This window comes from Sturnira hondurensis, unplaced genomic scaffold (genome assembly GCF_014824575.4).
Source record: "Sturnira hondurensis isolate 20B ecotype Veracruz unplaced genomic scaffold, ASM1482457v3 Scaffold0003213, whole genome shotgun sequence".
Classification (NCBI taxonomy): domain Eukaryota; kingdom Metazoa; phylum Chordata; class Mammalia; order Chiroptera; family Phyllostomidae; genus Sturnira; species Sturnira hondurensis.
Genome location: NW_028075844.1, coordinates 1,191,700 through 1,210,415, shown reverse-complemented (window position 1 = coordinate 1,210,415; position 18,716 = coordinate 1,191,700). Strand labels below are relative to the sequence as shown.

Here is an 18,716-nt window from a genome sequence, read left to right as displayed (position 1 = left end):
ACGCTGCCCCTGGTGCCCCCAACACCAGGACTTCCTGTCAAACCCGGACCCGGCTGCAATTAACTCCCACTAGAATGTCAGCCTCCCTGGGACTTGTCTTTCGTCGTGGTCCCCACTATGTCCCCAACGCTCAGCACAGGGCCTGACAGATGCTCACCCTCTCTGACTCACAGACACCTCCCAAGCACACAGCCAGACCCACGTTACCACTACCCAGCACTGGTCCACACAGAGGGCTCCTGGACGTCCACTGGTTGATGTCTCTTTTCCCCCAGAGGACACCTAGACCCACCCAGACATCTGAGGACACAACTATAGCCACCCTGCCTCAATGGTCTTGTGTGACCCGGAGCATTCTCCAAGGGACATTTTTACACACATGCACACACACCCTTGTGGCCCTGCACACACATACACGCACACACCCACACCTGGGCACCAACACCCCTCTGACAGACAATGCATAGCTGAGTATTGCCACAGATTCTTGGCCCGGGGAGGGCGAGAAGGTGCTGGCTGCACCTGGCAGCGGGAGGGAGCTTTGTCTCAGCAGGAGCTGCCTGGGGGTTGCGGCACCACCTCCCCACCCACCACAGGGGTCACCCAAGGGCTCCTCCTGCCCCCATGCCAGGGCCCTCAGCACCATCGCTCCCCCGGGGTCTTTTCTACTCTGGAAATGGGGGGTCAGGGGCCTGCACGAGGGACTGGAGCCTCACAAGGGGGGTGTGTATATGTACCTGAGGCCTCCATACCCTTTTCTGACCCTGTGGAATGGGCTGCATAGCCCCTGCTAGATCTGTGCATGTCCATGATCTGAGTATGTGCTCTGTGTGTGGGCGGAGCTGGGGTGCACGCGTGGCACCTGTGTGCAGGGTTGGGCAATTCTTTGAGGGGCATTGCCAGGTGACTAGGTATCAAGATTGTTGGTCAGCATGCCGGAGGCTCAGGGTACATCTGGGCATCAGGTGTGTGTTATGTGTGTGTGTGTGTTGTTGTGAATGTCATGTTGTATCAGTGACACTTTGTGTCCTTTCTCTTTGCAACAGGGTCAGTGTGGCCCTGGTGCTGTCTGGCATGCACATCCAGGTGTCTGGCAGTGTGTGTTTGTGTGATGGTGTGTTAGTGCATCTCCCTTTTGTCAGCGTCATTCTGTGTGCCTGGGTGTGTCCTCTGTATTTTCACAACTACCAAGATATTTTGGTGTGGCTTTGTGTTTGTGCTATGTGTGTCCATGTATAGGAGGTGAGTGTCTGAGGCATGGCAAGGTGTGGCTGTGTGATCATGCCTGCATCAGTGTGTCAGCATGAATCCGTACCTGTCAGCAGGCCCTGGTATGTATATGTATTAGTGTGTGCGTGTGAGGCCCATGTTGGCACGTATCTGTCTGTATCTGGGTGTCTAAGCATGGCCCCTTGTTGTCACGCGTGTGTACCAGTATCACCATGTGATGGGGCCTGTGTGCCTGTCCGTGTGTGAGTCTTGGGTTGGATTCCTAATCTTGGGTGTGCGTGTGCACGCGCGTGAATGGTGCACCCGGGCATGTGTGCATGCTGTGTGTTCGTAGGTGTCTGCGTGTGCTTTGTTGTCTGAACGTGGAACGTGTGGTATTGTGTTCTGTACGTGACATGTGCAGTGGGGTCCGAGACCTGTGGTGTGTCGGAGTGTTTCTGCGTTGGAACGCAGGCCAGCACGTGTCGGGGTGGCCGTGATGGTGTGCGCCCCCGCGAGTGTGTGTGCGTGCATGTGTGTGCGCTTGTGTGTGCGTGCGTGTATGTGTGTGTGTGCGCGCGCGCCGGCCGCTACTCCCCGCCCGCCCGCCCCTCCCCGCGCCCCTCCTCCCGCCCGCCCGCCAGCTCCCTCTCCCCGGAGTGCGCCGCTTCCAAACTTTGTCTAAACTTTCACTTTCACAGCGCAGCGGCGGCGGCGGCGGCGGGCGAGGGTGACCGGCCGAGCGGCGGCGGCATGGAGTAGACGCGCGGCGGCAGCGGCGGACGCGAGAGGCAGCGGCGAGCGCGGCGGCGACGGCGGCGGCGGCCCGGAGCCGGCGGGGCCGAGCGNGCCGCGCGGCGGAGGCCGGAGTAGCCGAGCCGGAGCCCGAGCGCGGCCACCGCCTGCCGGGCCTCCCCTCGCCGCGGCCGGCCGCCGCGCTCTCGCCCGGGCGCCCAGCTATGTACTCCCCGTACTGCCTCACCCAGGTACCGGCCGCCGCCCCGCGCGACCGGGGAGGGAAGCGGGCGCAGGAGGCCGGCCGGCAGCGCAGGCGGGCAGGGGGGCGGGCGGGCGGAGGGGGCGCGCGGCGGCTGGGGGAGTGAGCCCGCGGGCAGCGGAGGGGTGCAAGCCGTGCTGTGGGGAGTCCGGGCACGCATGCGGGCGCCACGGTGCGCGTGCGAACCTGGCCACCGGCAGATCCCTGTTGGGGTCTTCGGGGGTGGCCAGCTGCGTTCGTGGCGCTGCCTTGGATCGGGAGTGCGTGTGAGTGTGTGTGCGTGCGCGCGCGCTCGGCTGGGGTGCGGTGGGCAACGGAGTCCCGCCGACCTGTGGGCGGCTGTGGCGGCACCTGAACAGCGTGGCCTCTGGCAGTGTTTGCAGGGGAGAAAGAGTGGCAGGGGGTGGTCCCGCGGGCGCAAATTAGGGACTGGGTCCAGTGGCGATCTCAGGGGCGGGCGCAGCCTTTCCCGAGGGTGGCAGCAGCCGGCATGCGTGGCAGCGGCCCCTGTGTTGGGCCGGGGTGCCCGGGGCGGGTCGAGCGGTCCGGGCGTCTCCCCAAAGTCTTTGTTCAGGCTTCACATGGGAGCGGGGCTAAGAAAATGGCGGGGCTCCCAAATTTCGGAGGGGCAGGGGAGGGGAGGAGAGGGAGGGATGGGCCCGCTGCCAGCCGGGGCCGCGCCTCTGCACCGACCCTGGACGACGCCGACGCCGCCAGCCCCCCTCCAAACTTTTCTCGGCACAAACTTTCCGGTCCCTGCTTCCCTGGCTGCCGTGCGGTGGACAGGCAGGCCGGGGGAATACCGTCCCGCCGCCCAGAGGCGAGAGGGCGGGAGGCAGCCCTGGTCGCCGCCGACAGTGCTGCGACCACGCCGTCGGGCCAACGGCGAGCAGAACAGTGCCGACCTTGACGCGCTGCAGAGCGCATCCCGCCTCCAGCGAAGTTCCCTGAGCCGCGCTACGCGGAGGCAAAGGCTCCGGGGATCCCTGCATTGCTACCCCACCCTCATCAGTCGGTGGCCCTAGGCTCCGGAGGGCACGGGAGCTGACCAGGGTCCCACAACAGTCTTGGCAGCGCTGCCTGCAGGGCCAGGCCTACGCTGGTAACAGTGACTCCGTAGATGCGGCACCTGGGGGCTTCTCAGCGGTGCCTACCAGCAGGACCTGTGTGTGTGGAGAATCTCTAGACCAAGCCTGGGGTCCCAATTGTCCCCTCTGCCGGTCTGTCTTGCTAGCCGTGAGCCAAGTGCGCCCACGGTTGGGAGTGGGGGTCCCCGTGAACGTGGCGCTGTGCGGGCTTGGTGTATAGCACGGGGCCAGAGGGTATGTGTGGGGTGGGTATCAGCCATGGCCACGCCACTCTCTTGTATCAGCAGATGCAAGTAGGTGTGTGTGTTGATCTTGGGGTCTGTGTGTGGCTCCTGGGAGTTGGCCATAGGCAGACTCGTGTGGCATGGATGTGTGGGGGGCGCCCAGGGAGCAGGTTTTTCTGTACAGGTGTGAGTATGTGTTAGTGAGGTGCACCTTCATCACATGTGTGTATCGCGATGTGCATGCAGGTGTGAGTGGGCATTCTGACCACTGTGGCAGCATGGGAACCCCTACATCGGCACCTCATCTTAGGCTTCCCACACGACGATCCTGCCCACCCAGCTGGATCTGAGCCGTGGCTGCCTTTGGGACTATGCTTGGATGGCCTGCATGGCTGGTGTCTAGGGACTACTGGGACCAAGACCCCACGCACCAGCAGCTCCTTGCCCACCTGCTGCCAGCCCAGCTGCCTGGCCTGCCCCCTGAGGCCTGGGTGAGATTCTGGGCCTTCGTATTTCTCAGTATCTTGGGAAAGAATTGCCAGCAGATCTACTGGGACAAGTCTAGGAAGACAGCTGGGGCGACCCCCAGACTCAGGGTGATGGCCAGGTCTTGACTCTGTGACACTCCAGAAGTGAGCAGGAGCTCTGCCCGTCACAGGCCCAGGCTGCGAGCGTGCCAGGGTGGCTGCGGGGCACAGCAGTCACTGTCTGGGCGGGTGGCTGCTCTCCGTGGGTCAGCAGAGCCTGCTCCTCCTGAGAGCTACATCTCTCGGATTCAGAGCTCTGTTTTTATAAAATTTTCTGCTTCCATAGTTTGCCTTGCCAGTCTATCTCTGTCTCTCTCTCTGTCTCTGTCCTTCTCTACCTTGGACCGTCCCCGTCTCTCCCTGTCTGTCTCTGATTTGGCCCCATCTCTGCTCCCCTCCACCCCACATCTCGGACTCTGCCTCTCTCTGGCCTCCATCTCTCTCTCTCTCTCTCTCTCTCTCCCTCTCCCTTTTTTTCAAACCAGAATTGGCTTCGATTTTAAAGTCAATAAATGATTGAGCAGGAACGAGCTTGGAGCAGCGGGGCCCTGGCAGGGAAAGGCACTGTGGGCGAGGGGGAAGGATGGGGGGGAAATCTCCTTCTGGAAAAAGCATCGAAATCCAGGGCGGCTGGGCGGGGCACTCGCTGGAGCTGCTGGAGCTCACTAGAGCCACAGGACCTGAGTCCTCAGCGGAGGGAAGCGGATGGATGGGACTCCCCCTCCGAATAAACTGAGATGCACACCCGAATGCAGTCACCACATGTACACTACTGCTGCCACCAAGAGGGGGACATAAATGACATGCTCACGTTGATGGCCAGACACACGGCCATTGGCAAACATACAGACGTGGGAGACGGTGGACCTGTGTTCCCCCCCTGCCCAACACACATGTAAACACACATTCCTCAAAATGGGACATGTGTATTGATGTCGGCTCACGGACACACGGTGATACCTCCTAGATACACTCAGATACAGGCTGACTCAAGTGTTTGTTCACCCCCACACTTGCTCACACAGACTCAAGGTGGGTGGATGGATGGATGGATGGATGGACATACACCTTTTCGCAATGCTGTTCGCTCACCCAGGTGTGTACACAGACATGCACGTACCCTGAGACGTACATGCTCGCCGGCATTTCCTGCCACATAGTCACATGAGCAGCAGAATGTTTAGGTGCCCCCGTGTCTGTGAAGTCGTGCTCACAGTCATTCTAGGGGAGGGGTACGGGCCGGGGCCTCCCTGATGCGCCCTCGCAGCTCTCTTCCTGGGTCTCCGTGGCCACCCCTCTGTCCCTGTGATGCCGCTGCTCCCATGCTGCACCCACGCGGAGCCTCCTTTTTATGGCACATTTTCTCTCCAGCTCTGGCCCTGCCTGCTTCGTGCCCACGGCCAGGGTGGGAGGTGTCTGCATCATGAGCTGGGATGTGGCAGGACACTCTTGGGCCTGCGTCGGGCCCTGTTCGATGTTTTGAGGCTACGCTGAGCTTAGAGCTGAGGGCTCTGCTGAGTTAACGGGGGGCAGGGTGCTCCCCTCTCCCTGGGGGCTAGAGTCAGGGGTCCTGGCCCAGCTGGGAATGTCTCTTGTGGCTTCAAGGGCTCTCGGATGGAAGATGTGGGAGCAGAGGTTGAGAGCTGGGCTTTACCGTAGGACAGTGCAGGATTTGAGCACCAGCTCTGCATCTTCTAATCCTGTGACCTGAAGCACAGGATCTTCCTGGTCTGTAAACTGGGCAATAATAGTGCCTAACATCCAGGCTGTGATTAGGCTCGGGCTCGTAGGTGGCATGCGCTCAAGAAACAGAATGACTTGTGGTCATTTGGTTACCATGATTAGACCATGCCAGGCCTTCCAAACTGAGGAAAGTTTGCTTCAGTGGGGTTGAGGCAAGGTTGAACACCTCTCAAACATAGAAATCCAGGTGAACTACCCGGAGGAGGAAGCAAGAGAAGAGTTTGGAAGGAAGGAGGCCCATTCGTGGCCTAGCAGTTTTCCCTTGGTTGGGGTCCTGTACACCAAGCAGAGGGTAGCGGGGGTACAAGGCAGGGATGGTGGGCAGCAGGTGGGCAGGAGGGGAGAGACAAGGCCTGTGGGGACAAGGTACCTTTCTTGGGGGCTCTAGTAGCCTTGGTCCTTTCCCTAATCTAGATCCTGATAGCACCCAGGCCCACTTTGGGTCTGGTTTCTGGGGCCTCCTGTGGAGTGAGCAGGAGTGTGTACGCACACGAATGTGAGTGGGGCAAAGAGCCTGGAGATGAGGGTGGGTCCTGATGGTGGCTTCACGGATACCTGCATGGCTCCAGGGCCGTTTCTGCATTTGCAGTGGAGTCTGGTCAACGCGTACATCATGGGGTCAGGATGCACGTGTGGGACCATGTGTGACTGCTCCTCAGGGTCCAGTGGGCGTCGTGGGTGTGTGCAGGGGTGGGCGGACAGACGTGGCTGTGGCTACGTCCCCCTGGCACTCCGTGTCTGACTGCTGACCTTCACATCTGGCCCACTGGGAGCCCAGCCTTTTATCTGCTTGGTCGCTGTCCTCTGCTCTTGAAGCACAAAGAATTGGGGGTCTTGCACTTTCCTCCCACTAGACCAAGACAGAGGGAGCCTGGGACGTCTGTGCTTCCTTGTGACACAGCACCTGGATCAGGGCTTCAGCTGGGTGGGGGTGAGGTGGGTGTCTTTCCTGCCCGTAAAGGCCCAGTTGCGGAGGGCCATGGGGCTGGCTGTGAGTGGCCACCTGGGTTCTCCCAGATTTGAGTGTGTTCATCAGCGTCTTGGGCCTGAGAGCCACCATTTTCTCGTGAATGGCTATGTGTCTGTCCAGGTCCCTTTCCAAATGTCCCCGTGCCTCCAGGCGTTTGTCACTGGGTGCTGCCTGTCTGAGGGTCACCCCAAACTCTGTCTCTGTATATTTGAGTGACAGAGGTGTGTGTCACTGTGCGTACTGGGTGCCCGATGTGGTCTTTGTATCATGGTGCCACTGTGTGGTGTGTCCCTCATTATGTCCCTTGGGTGTCTGACCACCATGAGAGGGGGTGCTTCCCTGTGCTTTACCCAGCATGTCGACCCGTGTGTGTCGGCCTGTGCAGCACACATGTCGATGTGTGTGCCCACGAGTATTTCCCTCACGGCCCCGTGCATCCTGGGCTTGTGCCTGTGACCATCAGTGTGTGTTCTCACCACGCAAGTGCCACTCCCTGGCCTTTCTCGGCCTCTCGACATAGGGTGAAATGCCCACTATGGTGGCCAGGGCAGCAGCTGGGAGCACGCTAGCCTTTCCGCGGCTTCCCAGGAGGTTGGGCAGCGTGGTGGCCCTGCTGTGGGCCCCGCCCGTGCCCCGGCCCAGCATGGACAGAAGCCCGTTGTGTGGTGAGGTGCGGGTGTGTGTTTGGCCGCCCACAGGCTTCCCTCTGTCTGTTGGTGTGCATTGATCTTGGCTTCTGCCTGTGTCCGTCCCGGCCTGGCCAGCTGGGGTGTCCGGCTGTCTCGCGGGCCTGAGCCCACCACCCCCATAGCCAGGTCTGCCCTGAGCCCCACACCCCAGGCTGTCCCTCCAAGGCTCCGTCGAGAGCATGGATTTGGAAACTGAGGCCCCCCTTTCTTCCCCCTTCTCTCTTTCCTCCCTCTCTCCTCCCCTCCTCCTGCTCCCTCTCTCCCGCTCTCTCTCTCTCCTCCTGCCAAACGCTTCTTGGCTCTGTCTGAATATCTCTCCTCCTCGATTTTTGGCTCCAGCTCTGGGCGCGCTCACTAAAAGAAGAAGGGCTAGCTCCCCCTCTCCCTGCCGCCCCTTGCTGCTTCCCCCTTTTGAAGAGCCCCTCTGAGGGTGGGAGTGGCCGTGTGCAGGGACCTGGGCCCTCCCGAGTGGGCTTGGTCAAGGGGGCACAGGTCTGGCGGGTGAGTGGGCGGGGGGGGGGGGGGGGGGGGGACNCCGCGGGGGGGGGGGGGGGGGGGGGGGGGGGGGGGGGGGGCGGGGACCAGGCCTGGCAGCCTGAGGCTGCAGCGGCCAGGGTGACTGTGTGGCCTGGCTGGACAGGCAAACAGGCATGTGGGGAGGGGTCGGGGGGCACGGAGCTGGGGTGTCTGGCTTCTGGTGGGGCTGGCAGGCCTCTGTGAGGCGCAGCTGTGCCCAGAACTCTGAGCTGCGTTTGCCACCACCACTGATGTGGCTGCGCCAGCCAGGGAGGGGGAGGCGGGTGGCGGGCACTGCGGCGCTTTGTAGCCAATCAGAAGACAGAGTTGCACTGGGGAGCTCTCCCCCCACTGGGCTTCACCCTGAAGGGAGCCAGGGGTGGTGGCCAGAAGCGGGCAGGGGGCAGTGCCACCACCACCACTGAGGACTCTGCCCCCTTTGGCTGACAGTTTGGTGCCAGCCTTCCTAGCACAGATCAGGCAAAGGGGTGCAGGGGTCTGTCCTCGCCAGGATTAGAGGGTGCTGAGCCAGAGGCAGGGGCAGCACAGAGGCACACCCCACGTCCTTGGCCTCAGGAGGCAGCAGTAGCTGGGGGTAGGGGCCAAATCATCCAGGAGGGTCTGTCTAAATATGGGCTTTGGTCAAATCGCCTTGGGGTTTGTTTCAGGTCCATCTCACAGCAAGTCACGCTCTCTCACCGGCACACGGGCACAAAGAACCATGTTGCCACACAGGCGCAGCACACCCTCGCACAGCACATCTCCCTGAATTAGGCACACACAGACACAAGTGTCTCCGCACAAAGGCATTCGTCTTTGCACACAGACACCTAGAGACACCTGCCACACCTGAGCACGCCGGCACAGGAGCGCACCTAGGGGCGCAGACCTGCAGGCACACCTGGCCACACAGTAACCTGCTATGAGACACACGACGCAGATACACTCACTGCCACTGTCAGACTCAGAGGAGTGTGCAGCCCCACACTCAGTGAGCACACCACACGAGTGTGCAGCGACGCTGTTAGACCCCCGAAACAAACACAGCAGCGCCAGTCCGCCCCACCCCCACCAGACACACAGAAGCCCACGCATACATGCGTGCAGCAACACACTCTGAGACTCGTAGTGAGACGCACACACTTGGCAGTGTCTGGAGACATTTTTGGTTGTCTCCAGACACTTGGAGGGTGATTTGTGCACTGGCACCTAGTGGGTGGAGGCCAGGGCTGCTGCTCAACACCCCCCGGTGCCCAGGACGCCCCACCACAGAGAGCGATCCAGCCCCAGATGTCGGCTGTGCTGGGGCGGGGAAAGTCGGCCCTGATATGTGTCAGACACACAGTGGTGCACACACAGGCAGAGGTGACTCCTGACACCCATCTGACACACATGCAAGAGGCCAGCCGACGCAGTGTTCACACAGTCTTGCTCACCAGGACCCAGGTCCAGGCACAAATGGTGTGGCGTGTACACAGCCCTGTGTTGCCCCCGCACACAGGGACGAGGGTCACACTCACAGGTTCACACCTGGACCACACCTGGCCTTGCTAGGAAATGGTGCCCGAGTGAGACCTGCCCTCCTCACAGCTCCCATCGGCCTGTGTCCCCCTGGCTCTCTCTGGGCAGCAGATTCAACCACCCCGATCTCTCCTGATGGAATTTGAAGCTCTGAATCCCTGCGCTGGTTTGTCGAAACCTGGGAGGCCACATGTCATCCCTGATCAAGGCGCTCCGCCTCTGGCCTCAGCGGTGGGGTCAGCGGCAGGCCCAGGAGCCGAGGGCCCCGTTCTCACTGTCCGGTTCCCAGCAGCTGTCGAAACAGCTTAGGGAGGGAGCAAGGCTAACTTGAGACTTGTACTCCACAGAACTATCTAACAGATTCTGTGGCCTCTGACTCTGGAGAAAGAGCGAAGAAAGATGGCTGGCAGAACTATACAGGGAGGAAGCTGTAGGATAATAACCAAATGAGTGTTTATTCTAAAAATCTGAGTGACCATTGAAGGGTACTGTGTGCCCACTCTGCCACCCCAGGTGCTAAGAGCGTCCTTCCGCAGGAGGGTTGGCTGGGCCCCTGGGTGTGGCTGTGGGTGTCTGACAGTATGTTAGGGCAGGGATTCTCCACTTTGGTACTTTTGACGTTTGGGACATTTGCACAATGTTAGGCAAGTGGGACCCTGAGCCAGCTTCCTGGGTTTGAGACCTGGCTTTGCTTCTCACTGGCTGTGGGACCTTGGGCAAATTACTCAACCCGTCTGGGCCTCGGTTTCTTCTCTCACAGGGTTGTGGTAAGGATTAGAGAAGTTGGTTTACAGAAAAGTGCTTAAAAAACGGTGCTTTATGTGACATAAGTGCTTGATTTTATAGATGAGAAATGGTCAGAGAAGAGGCATCCAGTGCCAGGGTCAAGGGCTGGGAGGTGGTGGAGCCTGGGCCCCTTCTCTGATCGCCACTATCCCATCTCCTACTGATGACAAAGAAGTGCAGCTTATTCTCTGGCCTTTCCCAGATTTCAAAGTGGACCTGTCTGCCCTCATTGAAGCTGCCCCAGCTGTCAGACCTGGAACCCTCCTTACCGCTCTGACGTTTAGGCCTTCTGTGCAGCTCTCAGAATGAGAGCGCATGGTTATCTCACCCCCTCTGCACACCCACTAGCCAGGCTTGTCCTCACCCCAGCAGGGCCTGACACCCTGTCCCACACTTTGCCGGGCACCCAGCCGGAGCCTGTGCCCCGGGGGGTGCAGCCAGGGGCCTGTATATTCCTTCAGCAAATATTTACCAAGCACCTCCTGGGTGTCAGGCTCTGTTCTGGGTCCTGGGGGCTCAGTAGGGAGCAAAACCAGCCAAGGTGGGAAGGGAGACAGTGAACCTGATAAACAAGAGATTGTCCAGTACTCGAGACAGCAGTAGACGTGTGGGGAGAAGAAAACAGGCCCCTCGGAAGTGCTAGGCAGTTGCGGTTTTAGCAGAGGTGGTCTGTGAGGCCGGCTTTCCATTCCACGTCGCTCTGCCACGGCTCAAGTGTAGGCCCCTTTCCCTCTCAGAGGGGGAGTCTGGAGGTGGAGGGCATGTGGCTTAGCACCGTCGATCCATCCTCTGTCCAGAAGGCGTGGCCTATTTTTGCCGCCGCGTGAGGCCACCCATTCTCCATTCTGTGGATAGAACCTACGCTGCCTGCCCAGGACTTAGGGACAAGATGGCCGGGGCCTCTCCTGTGAAGAGACTGGGCCTCGATGGGCACCGGGCATTTTCAGTCCTGCCACTCTGAGCTTGGGGGTGGGGCAGGGGCAGCTGGCGGCCTAGAGTGGCACTTCCACCTGGGTCCCTCGATTTAGCTCCTTCGGGGCAGGCCGGTTTATTTTTATCGAAGCCTGTCACCCTGGCAGTGCCAGGCAGCGCCATCTTTTTAGGGTCTTGGGGACCTGCCCACCGCTTGAGGAGACCTGGCTTTGTCCTTTGGACCCCAGATTCCTGCTGGACCCCCATCTTTCTCCAACCCCAAAGCTCCAGGCGTGAGGGCTCTGGACTGAGGCTGGTGGGGTCAGCACTGTCGGCTGGCAACAACCATGCCCAGGCTGGTGGCATTTGGTTTGGCGCCCTGCCTGCCTGCCACCCCCACCCCGTGCCCGGGCAGAGCCGAGCGGCTGCTGCTGCCAGTCTCCATTTCGAAGCCTGGGTGGGGGTTGGGGAGTGCTGGGTGCTTCCTGGCCCCTGCCTGTTCTGTGCCACCTGGGGCTTGTCCCCCATGCCCATGCCCTGGAAGGGTTCGGGGCTGCTTTTTCCGCTGCCCCTTTGCAGCCTGGAGCTTGGTGACGATGCCTGCCTGGCTCCCATCTTCTTGCTTGCTTCCTCCCTCCCTCTCTTCCTTTGTAATGGCTCACCATTTTGGCATCTCTTCCTCTGCCCCCTCCCGTAAGTGCCAACTCCATTTCCAAACCCTCCGCCATTGCTATTGCTGGCTCTCCAGCCTTCTCTGCTGCCTGGGAGTGAGAGTTGGGGAGCCAGGCATGTGGGCACCAGGGGTTTCTGGGTGCTTGTGTGTGTGTGTCTGGAGGGGGACAAATGCTCCAAGCCAGTTCCTACCACCCACTCCGAGGTTGGTAGAGGGGGGCTGCAGGAAAGGGGTGGCAGAGAAGGGGTGGACCCTCCTGTTTCTGATGGGCTCTGGGGGCCTGGTGTCAGTCCCTGGGCCACCAGGAGACCAGGGTGGGCATTTCTACTCTGGCCCAGGGTCTGGGCCTTCCAAAGGGAGGCTACATTGGTGGGATGCCCCGACCCCTTCTCCTTCGAGTTCCTTCCAAGGCTTCTAGATTCCTGCTCCCCTCCCTAGAGCTAAGGTGGGAAACCAAGCCCCATGTTGGGCACTTGTGCCCCAGAGGGCCAAGGGACTTTGGAGGAACCGGTTTACTGCCCCCCCCCACCCCAGCCCACTGCCTGTGCCTCTCTCGGCACTAAACAAAGTTTGCTAAGTAACTTCAAATGTTATTTGAGGACGGCCTGGCCTCAGCCCAAGACGGCCCTGTGGAAACTTGCTTTTCGCTGCCGAGGCTGCAAGTATCAAAGACACACTTTCGGGGGGGGGGGTGCTTGACGCCTCTCCCCTCTCAGGGGCAGGAGCTGGCCCTGAATGGACACACAGACACACAGAGGCCCGCTCCGACAGAGGGACACCCACATCATGCTGTGGCTTGCACACCAGGCGCACAGCAGCTGTGGACCAGAGCACATACCCTAACACACATAGCACACACATTGGCACACCAAGGGGAAGGCGGGTTCCGGGGGTGCTGCCCCTGGCCCATGGACTTTGGGATTTTTCCAGCTGGTGAGGTTTCTCAGAGCCTGGATACCTGTATTCTTAGGTCTCCCGGGCATGAGTGAGTACTCAGAAGGCTCCCCTCCCTCTCCTGGCCTTAGTTTCTCTAGCTGCAGAAGGAAGTGGGCCTGAGCGGTGTACGAAGTAGAATTCCACACTGATTAGGATAGCAGTTTTCAACCTTTTCCATCTTGTGGCATACACAAACTAGTTGCTAAAATTCTTCAGCACACCAAAAAGTATGTATTTTTGCCAATCTGAGAAAAAAATAGGTATACTTTTTTGATTCTCATAGCAGTCAGCTATTGTTGTATTGTCTGTTGTCATTTTTTAAATTTCATAATCTAAGGGAAAAGAGGTCAGTGCCCATGACTAAATAGTCAGGTATCGCATGCTTTAAAAATTCTTGCGGCACACTGGTTGAAAATCGCTGGGTTAGGAGAGTGTGTGGGTTCTCTCCTCCCTCCGCCAGGACTGACTCGTGGAGCGTGTCCCTGAGCTTTTCCAGGTGCTGAGCGTGGGGCCCGCACAAACGGGGCCCCCAGTGTCTGCCCGCCTGGCTGCCGGTCCCCACCTCACTGCCCTGATGTGTATCCACCTGACTGGAGGCCCTGACCCCAAGCAGCTCTGGCTTCTTCAGAGCACTCAGGGAAATGTCTGGTTTCCTTGTCTTCTCTCTCTGGGCTTTTCTTGCTTTCCCAAATCCCTCCTTTTCCTGGTTTCACTAGCCCTGCCTAGGCCTGGAGCTCAGGGAAAGTGTGGGAAACAGGCTCAGGGTGTGCCCCTCACTGAAGCCAGCCAGGCCTGGGGTCCATCATGCCCAGAGGTCACTGATGACCCTCCTAGAATCCCACAAACCCAGGCCTGAAGCTGGGGGTGGGCACCTGAGCTGACACAGTGGGTGAAGGTGAAGCTTTGTCGTAGGGTCCCTGACCTGTCACCATCCGAGGTTTGCAAGCAGGTGGGGTCCCACTGAACATAACGGAAAGGCCAAGGCCCCATAGGACATTGGACTGCCCCCCACCAGTCCCCAAGAACCTCCCTGTCTCACTGGCAGCCAGACCCTCACCAAAGTAGGTTTGCGGGGGTCCCCCTGCCCAGCCCCACACTCTGCCTCATCTCCACTCACAGTCGGTACTCGCAACACCCCACCACCCGCAGTCTGTCATACAGTGACAGCCTGTCACAGGCATTGCCGCACACCGGCACAATCTGTCGTCCACGCACAGTCTCACACACAACCTGTCACACACGCGCACACACACAGCGGCACAGTTGCACACACAGCCAGCCTCACATGATCACACCAAGCGTCACAGCTTGTCAGAGCCATAGACTCCTCACAATAAAAATAACAGCTACCAACTCCAGAGCAATTATGCCAGGGTAGCGGGTGGGTGCACGAGACCTCCTGTATGCGTCCCAATATGAGGCAGGTATGAGTAACTTGTTTTACAGGTGATGAACGGAGGCCATGGGGTCAAGTGCCAAGGTCTTGGGGCTAGAACTGGGGTGGCAGGAATTAGTCAGGCACCCAGGGGCAAGCAAGGACTCAAACAGGTCATCCTGCTTTTCAACCCACTCCTATCCACCTGAGGCTCTCTTGCCTGGCCTTCCCCCTGGGAATTCCCTTCCCATTCCACAGACTGGGAAGACTGAGTTTCTAAGCAATCCAGCCAAGAAATATGAGTAGGGGCCTCAAACTGCCTACCTTAGGCTCAGGAAATTTGAGCCATGCCCTCCACCCCAAATGTTACTTGGCTCCTTGCAGCCCACAGAGGCTGCAGCCTGTGCAGTCCTGTGAGATTCCGTGTGTCGGAGCCTATTAGCTGGGGCTAGAGTCCTGGAACGCAGAGGAGTTCTGGGTTTTCAAAGCTCTGTCCCTGTCCACAGGGGGTGGGGATCGGTGGAGGGGGACTAGTCTTAAGTCCCAAGCCAGGGTCTGAGCCTGGAGCCTCCTGGCCCTGCACCCCTGTTCCCCAAGCCTACTCCCCAGGGCCCTCCGCATTCCAGGGCGCTTCCTCCTCCTCCTCTGATGTCCGCCTTCCTTCACTTTTTCCTTCTTTGTTCCACCCCCTCCTGCTCCCCGGGGCTTCCCCCATTAAAGCCGCCTGGGCCAAAACCAACACGGTTCCAACGATATCCGCCTATCTGCTGAGGAGCTGAGTGGCAGGCCCTGCCCTCTGGCCCCCTCAGGGGCTAGATCCGGGCTGGGCCCAGCCACGATGGTGGCTCGGCGCACGTGGCCATTTCTACGGCACGCGCAAGTGCCCTACTGGGCACCCAGCTGCGTGCACACCCATGTCTGACACCCTGGTGGGCCCTGGGTAATGGGCAAGCACATAAGCATGCTCTTGTACAGCGGCTCGGTCAGGGGTCGCCAGCACGCCCCTGGCTGGTGCCCCAGACAGGGACCCCAGGAACTGCCAGCTTATATGCACACCCAGGCCTGACAGCCCAGTGGGAGGGCCAGGGAGCACACATGCCCATAAATGCGCCCTTGCCTGACATCAGATCGGATCCAAGTATAAGCACGTGCGTCCACCCTCTCTCCTGCTTGTACTCATTCTGGGTTCAGCACATGTACTGCCCCTATACCCTCATGGGGGTCCCGGGCTCAGGTGGGTCGGTGAGGCGGCAAGAGCTTCCAGGGCCCACGCATGTGGCTCCAGGCCCACGTGGACATGCACCTCTCCAGCCTGCACATGTGTGTGATTCACGTGAGTTGCACACCTGCCAGGCTGCCTTGGGCACCTGGCTCCAAAGCCATATTCAGGTTGTTAGGGAGGAGAGGCAGCTGAGGCCTGATTCCCACTGCCCCCCTCAGAATGCCCAACTCCAGAGCACTTGGGGTGCAGGTGAGCTATTCCAGAGCTGCCCAGTAGCACCCATGCATGTACTATATTTATATCAGAAATTTATATCTTAATATATATATTCATATGTAAGAACCTCCCCCCATTCCTGCTTCATCTGTACTTGGATTTTTACCACCCCACTCGGCTTTATCTCAGATCGGCAAAACCCGTTTCACCCAGCGGGAACGTGGGGCGAGTGGGGAGCAGCCTTTCCCCTGCCAACTGTGGCTGCTTCAAGTTCTTAAAGGCCGGAGACCCTCCCCCACGAAAGGCTGAGCCACGCTGAGGAGTCCCACAGCCCTCCCCCAGACACAATGGCGGGGGTGGGTGCTGGCAGCGATACTTGCTTTTTGGTGTATGTTTGCTGTTGCTGCTTAAATTAATCCTGAGTGACGGTCCACAATTCTCTCCACAAAGAGGCCATTTAATGTCCCCCCCTTCTGGGGTGAAACTTCCATTTGTCCCCCTGAGTACAGCTTGGCAGCTCAGGCTATGAGCTACCAGCCCTTCTGGCCTTCCCCTCAGGTGCGCCCTGGGTGTGAAGGCCGGTTCCCTGTATGCTCCATGGACCTCAGGAAGCAAATGTGGGTGGGTTTTGAAGGGGTGTGAGATATCTTAAAATAGAAGCACACCACTGAGTGGGGGGGGGTGTTCCCACATGCCCTAGATGGCCCCGCTCCCCAACCATTGTGCTTTGATGCCCCAACCTGGCTAAAGAAAGTTAGGTGGTCCTCCCGCCTCCCTTCTTGTCCCCTTTAGAGGCTCGGAAGCTTCTCCAGTCTACTTGTGCATCACCTCCTGTGCCTGTGCAAACTCGGGCAGAGACGCGCTGCCCATGCTCTGCATGCTAGCTCCTATGCGAATGCTCCTCGGCAGGTGCCTGTTGCCTATGGGCTCCTTTCACCTCCTGGGTGTTTCTTTTTTGTGGGTGGTATTTCCCAGACTGGCTGCAATTGTCTCAGGCCTGGAGGGGGCACGGGTGAGTGGGGATCGTGGGGAAACCTCTCCTGGGCTCAGGCCGCGGGAGGACTGTGTGCTTTCCCTCTGCAGAGCATGGGTGCTGAGAGTCTTGGTCACTTGCACCTCGCACCATGGGGTGGGGGTGGGGGCACAGCACAGCAGGGAAGGTGCGAAGGTGCCGCAGCGGGGCTCCGGGGCTCCGGGGCTCCGTGGGCCATAAGCAGGCTCAGTGCCAAGTCTGGAGTGCACGTTGAAGGAGGCAAAAGGCGGGAAGTGGCGCACCCAGGCCCCTGATGTGGAAAGGTGCTGCAGGCATTGATCCGGGAGTGAGGATCACTCCCTCCTCAGGCAAGTGAGGGGACGTGGGGAAGGCATGTGAAAGAACTTCGGGGACAGGCGAGGCCACAGAACGTCGCTGCTCCATAGGCCCTAGGGGAGGGCTAGTCCCTCCTAGCCTCTTTCAGAGTCCGCACTACGCAGGTCCTGGCAGTGCCCAAAACTGCGGTACCCTGGCCTCACCACTCACCGTGACCCCCGGAAGGGGACTCCACCCACAGGGGACACCATGTAGGCATTGAGGCCCACCCTGACTCACATTGTGGGGTTGGACTTTTGCCGAGTCAAAGGCCGCGGCCAGAAGTGGCTCAAAAGGAGCGGGGCCTTTGGCCTCTGGGCCGGTTCAGTCCCCAGTGGCATGGGCGCCTTTGCCTCAGTTTTCCTCCTCCTGGTGAGCGCTCGCCCTGGTATCTGACAATAACGCGCCAGGGGGCTTTGAAGATGAAATCGATGTGGATGAGTCCTGTAATTCTGTGGCTACTCCGGGGACCTTAGGGTATAAATGCCCCGGAATCTGAGGGCAACCTAGGGCCGTCGATCCGGAGAGGGTCCCACCTTCCCCCTGCGCTGTGCACGTCCCGCCTCCAGATCCCGGGCTCAGAAGGAGCCTCTCCGTTTCTCCCCAAGCTGCCTCGTTTTGGGGAATAAGGGCGGGGAAATTTACCAGGGGAGATTTTTGTTTGTTTGGAGGGTTGGCTGGGTTTGGGGGCGTTTGGCCTCCAGCGAGCATGGGGAAGAAATGTGACTAAGTGGCAGAAAATGCGCTTTCCCTTTCCCTCTCCTCTGCCTTCAGGCCGCAGGAGTTGCGCAGCTTCCAAGAAACTTAAAAAAAAAAAAAAATTTCCCCCAGATCCCTTCTGGTCAACACGGTCTTCCCTCTCAGGGCAGGCTTCTTGGGGGGGCACAAAGGCCTCCCCACCAATTGCTCCCAGCCATTTTGCAGCGCTTCCTGGGCAGGCCCGGGAGGGGATGGAGAAGTGTGTCCGCCAGGGTACCCACCAACCTAACCTGTTGGGAGAGGAGGCTAGTGTCCCCCGGTGTCCTCCACAGCTGCCCCAGAGTTCGTGCAGCCCCGGACTTTCAGAGAAAGCACCCAGAGGCCTCCAAGCTCGCCCCCTGGGAAACCAGTCATAAACCTGACTTTTGTCACCCAAATTACTTAAATTCGTGTTGGTAGTGTTAGGTCCTTTTTCTTTTCCACGTACAGATGACTCACCCTGCCCCGCTGCGTGGGGGAGGTGACAGCCGGCTTACCCAGTGCTCTGCAGCCTGGACGCAGAGGCAGCCCATGCTAGCGGCGACTCCCCCGACCACACTGCGCTCCTTTCCCCTCTTTTTATTTTGGGTCATCTTTTCCTTCTTTAAAACAACATTTTAAAAATTTAAAGGAGTTTTTTGACTTAAAAAAAAAAGCGTGAGACGGAGGCTGAATGGTGGAAACAGGCTGTTAAAAAAAGAAAGAAAAAATACGTGCCCGTGGCACTCCGTAGGGCTGGCAAAAGCCTTTCCTGCCTCTCTCCTGGGCTCTCGGTCGCCGGCTCTCTGGGAGAGGCAGGCACGGGGCGCCTAGGACTCCGCTGCTGAAAGGCACGCTAGAATTGCGGGGGTTATTATGATTTTCATAAAATTGTGTCTCGTTTAGAAGCGCGTTTCTGAGCTGCCTCTGTCGTCGGAGCCCGGGTTTGCCACGGCAAAGTCTGTAATCAGAGAAAAATACCAGCTTTGTTGAGGGTTAGAATATATCATTGGCTAATGTGTGTGGTTTAAAAAAAATAATGCTAAG

The 18,716-nt window shown here is 59.2% G+C and overlaps 1 protein-coding gene across 2 annotated transcripts in view; it reads left to right on the top strand.

Annotated features, from left to right (window-relative positions):
• Positions 1–2,040: 2,040 nt before the first annotated feature.
• Positions 2,041–18,716, top strand: part of NFIX (nuclear factor I X) — a 92,289-nt gene continuing 75,613 nt past the window's right edge. Inside the window, exon 1 of one of the 2 annotated variants that reach the window (XM_037041853.1) lies at positions 2,041–2,195. In XM_037041853.1, coding sequence (XP_036897748.1) covers positions 2,169–2,195 — 27 coding nt within the window. In that variant the 5' untranslated portion in view covers positions 2,041–2,168. The remainder of the gene's footprint in view (positions 2,196–18,716) is intronic. The other variant, XM_037041856.1, reaches the window with a different exon arrangement.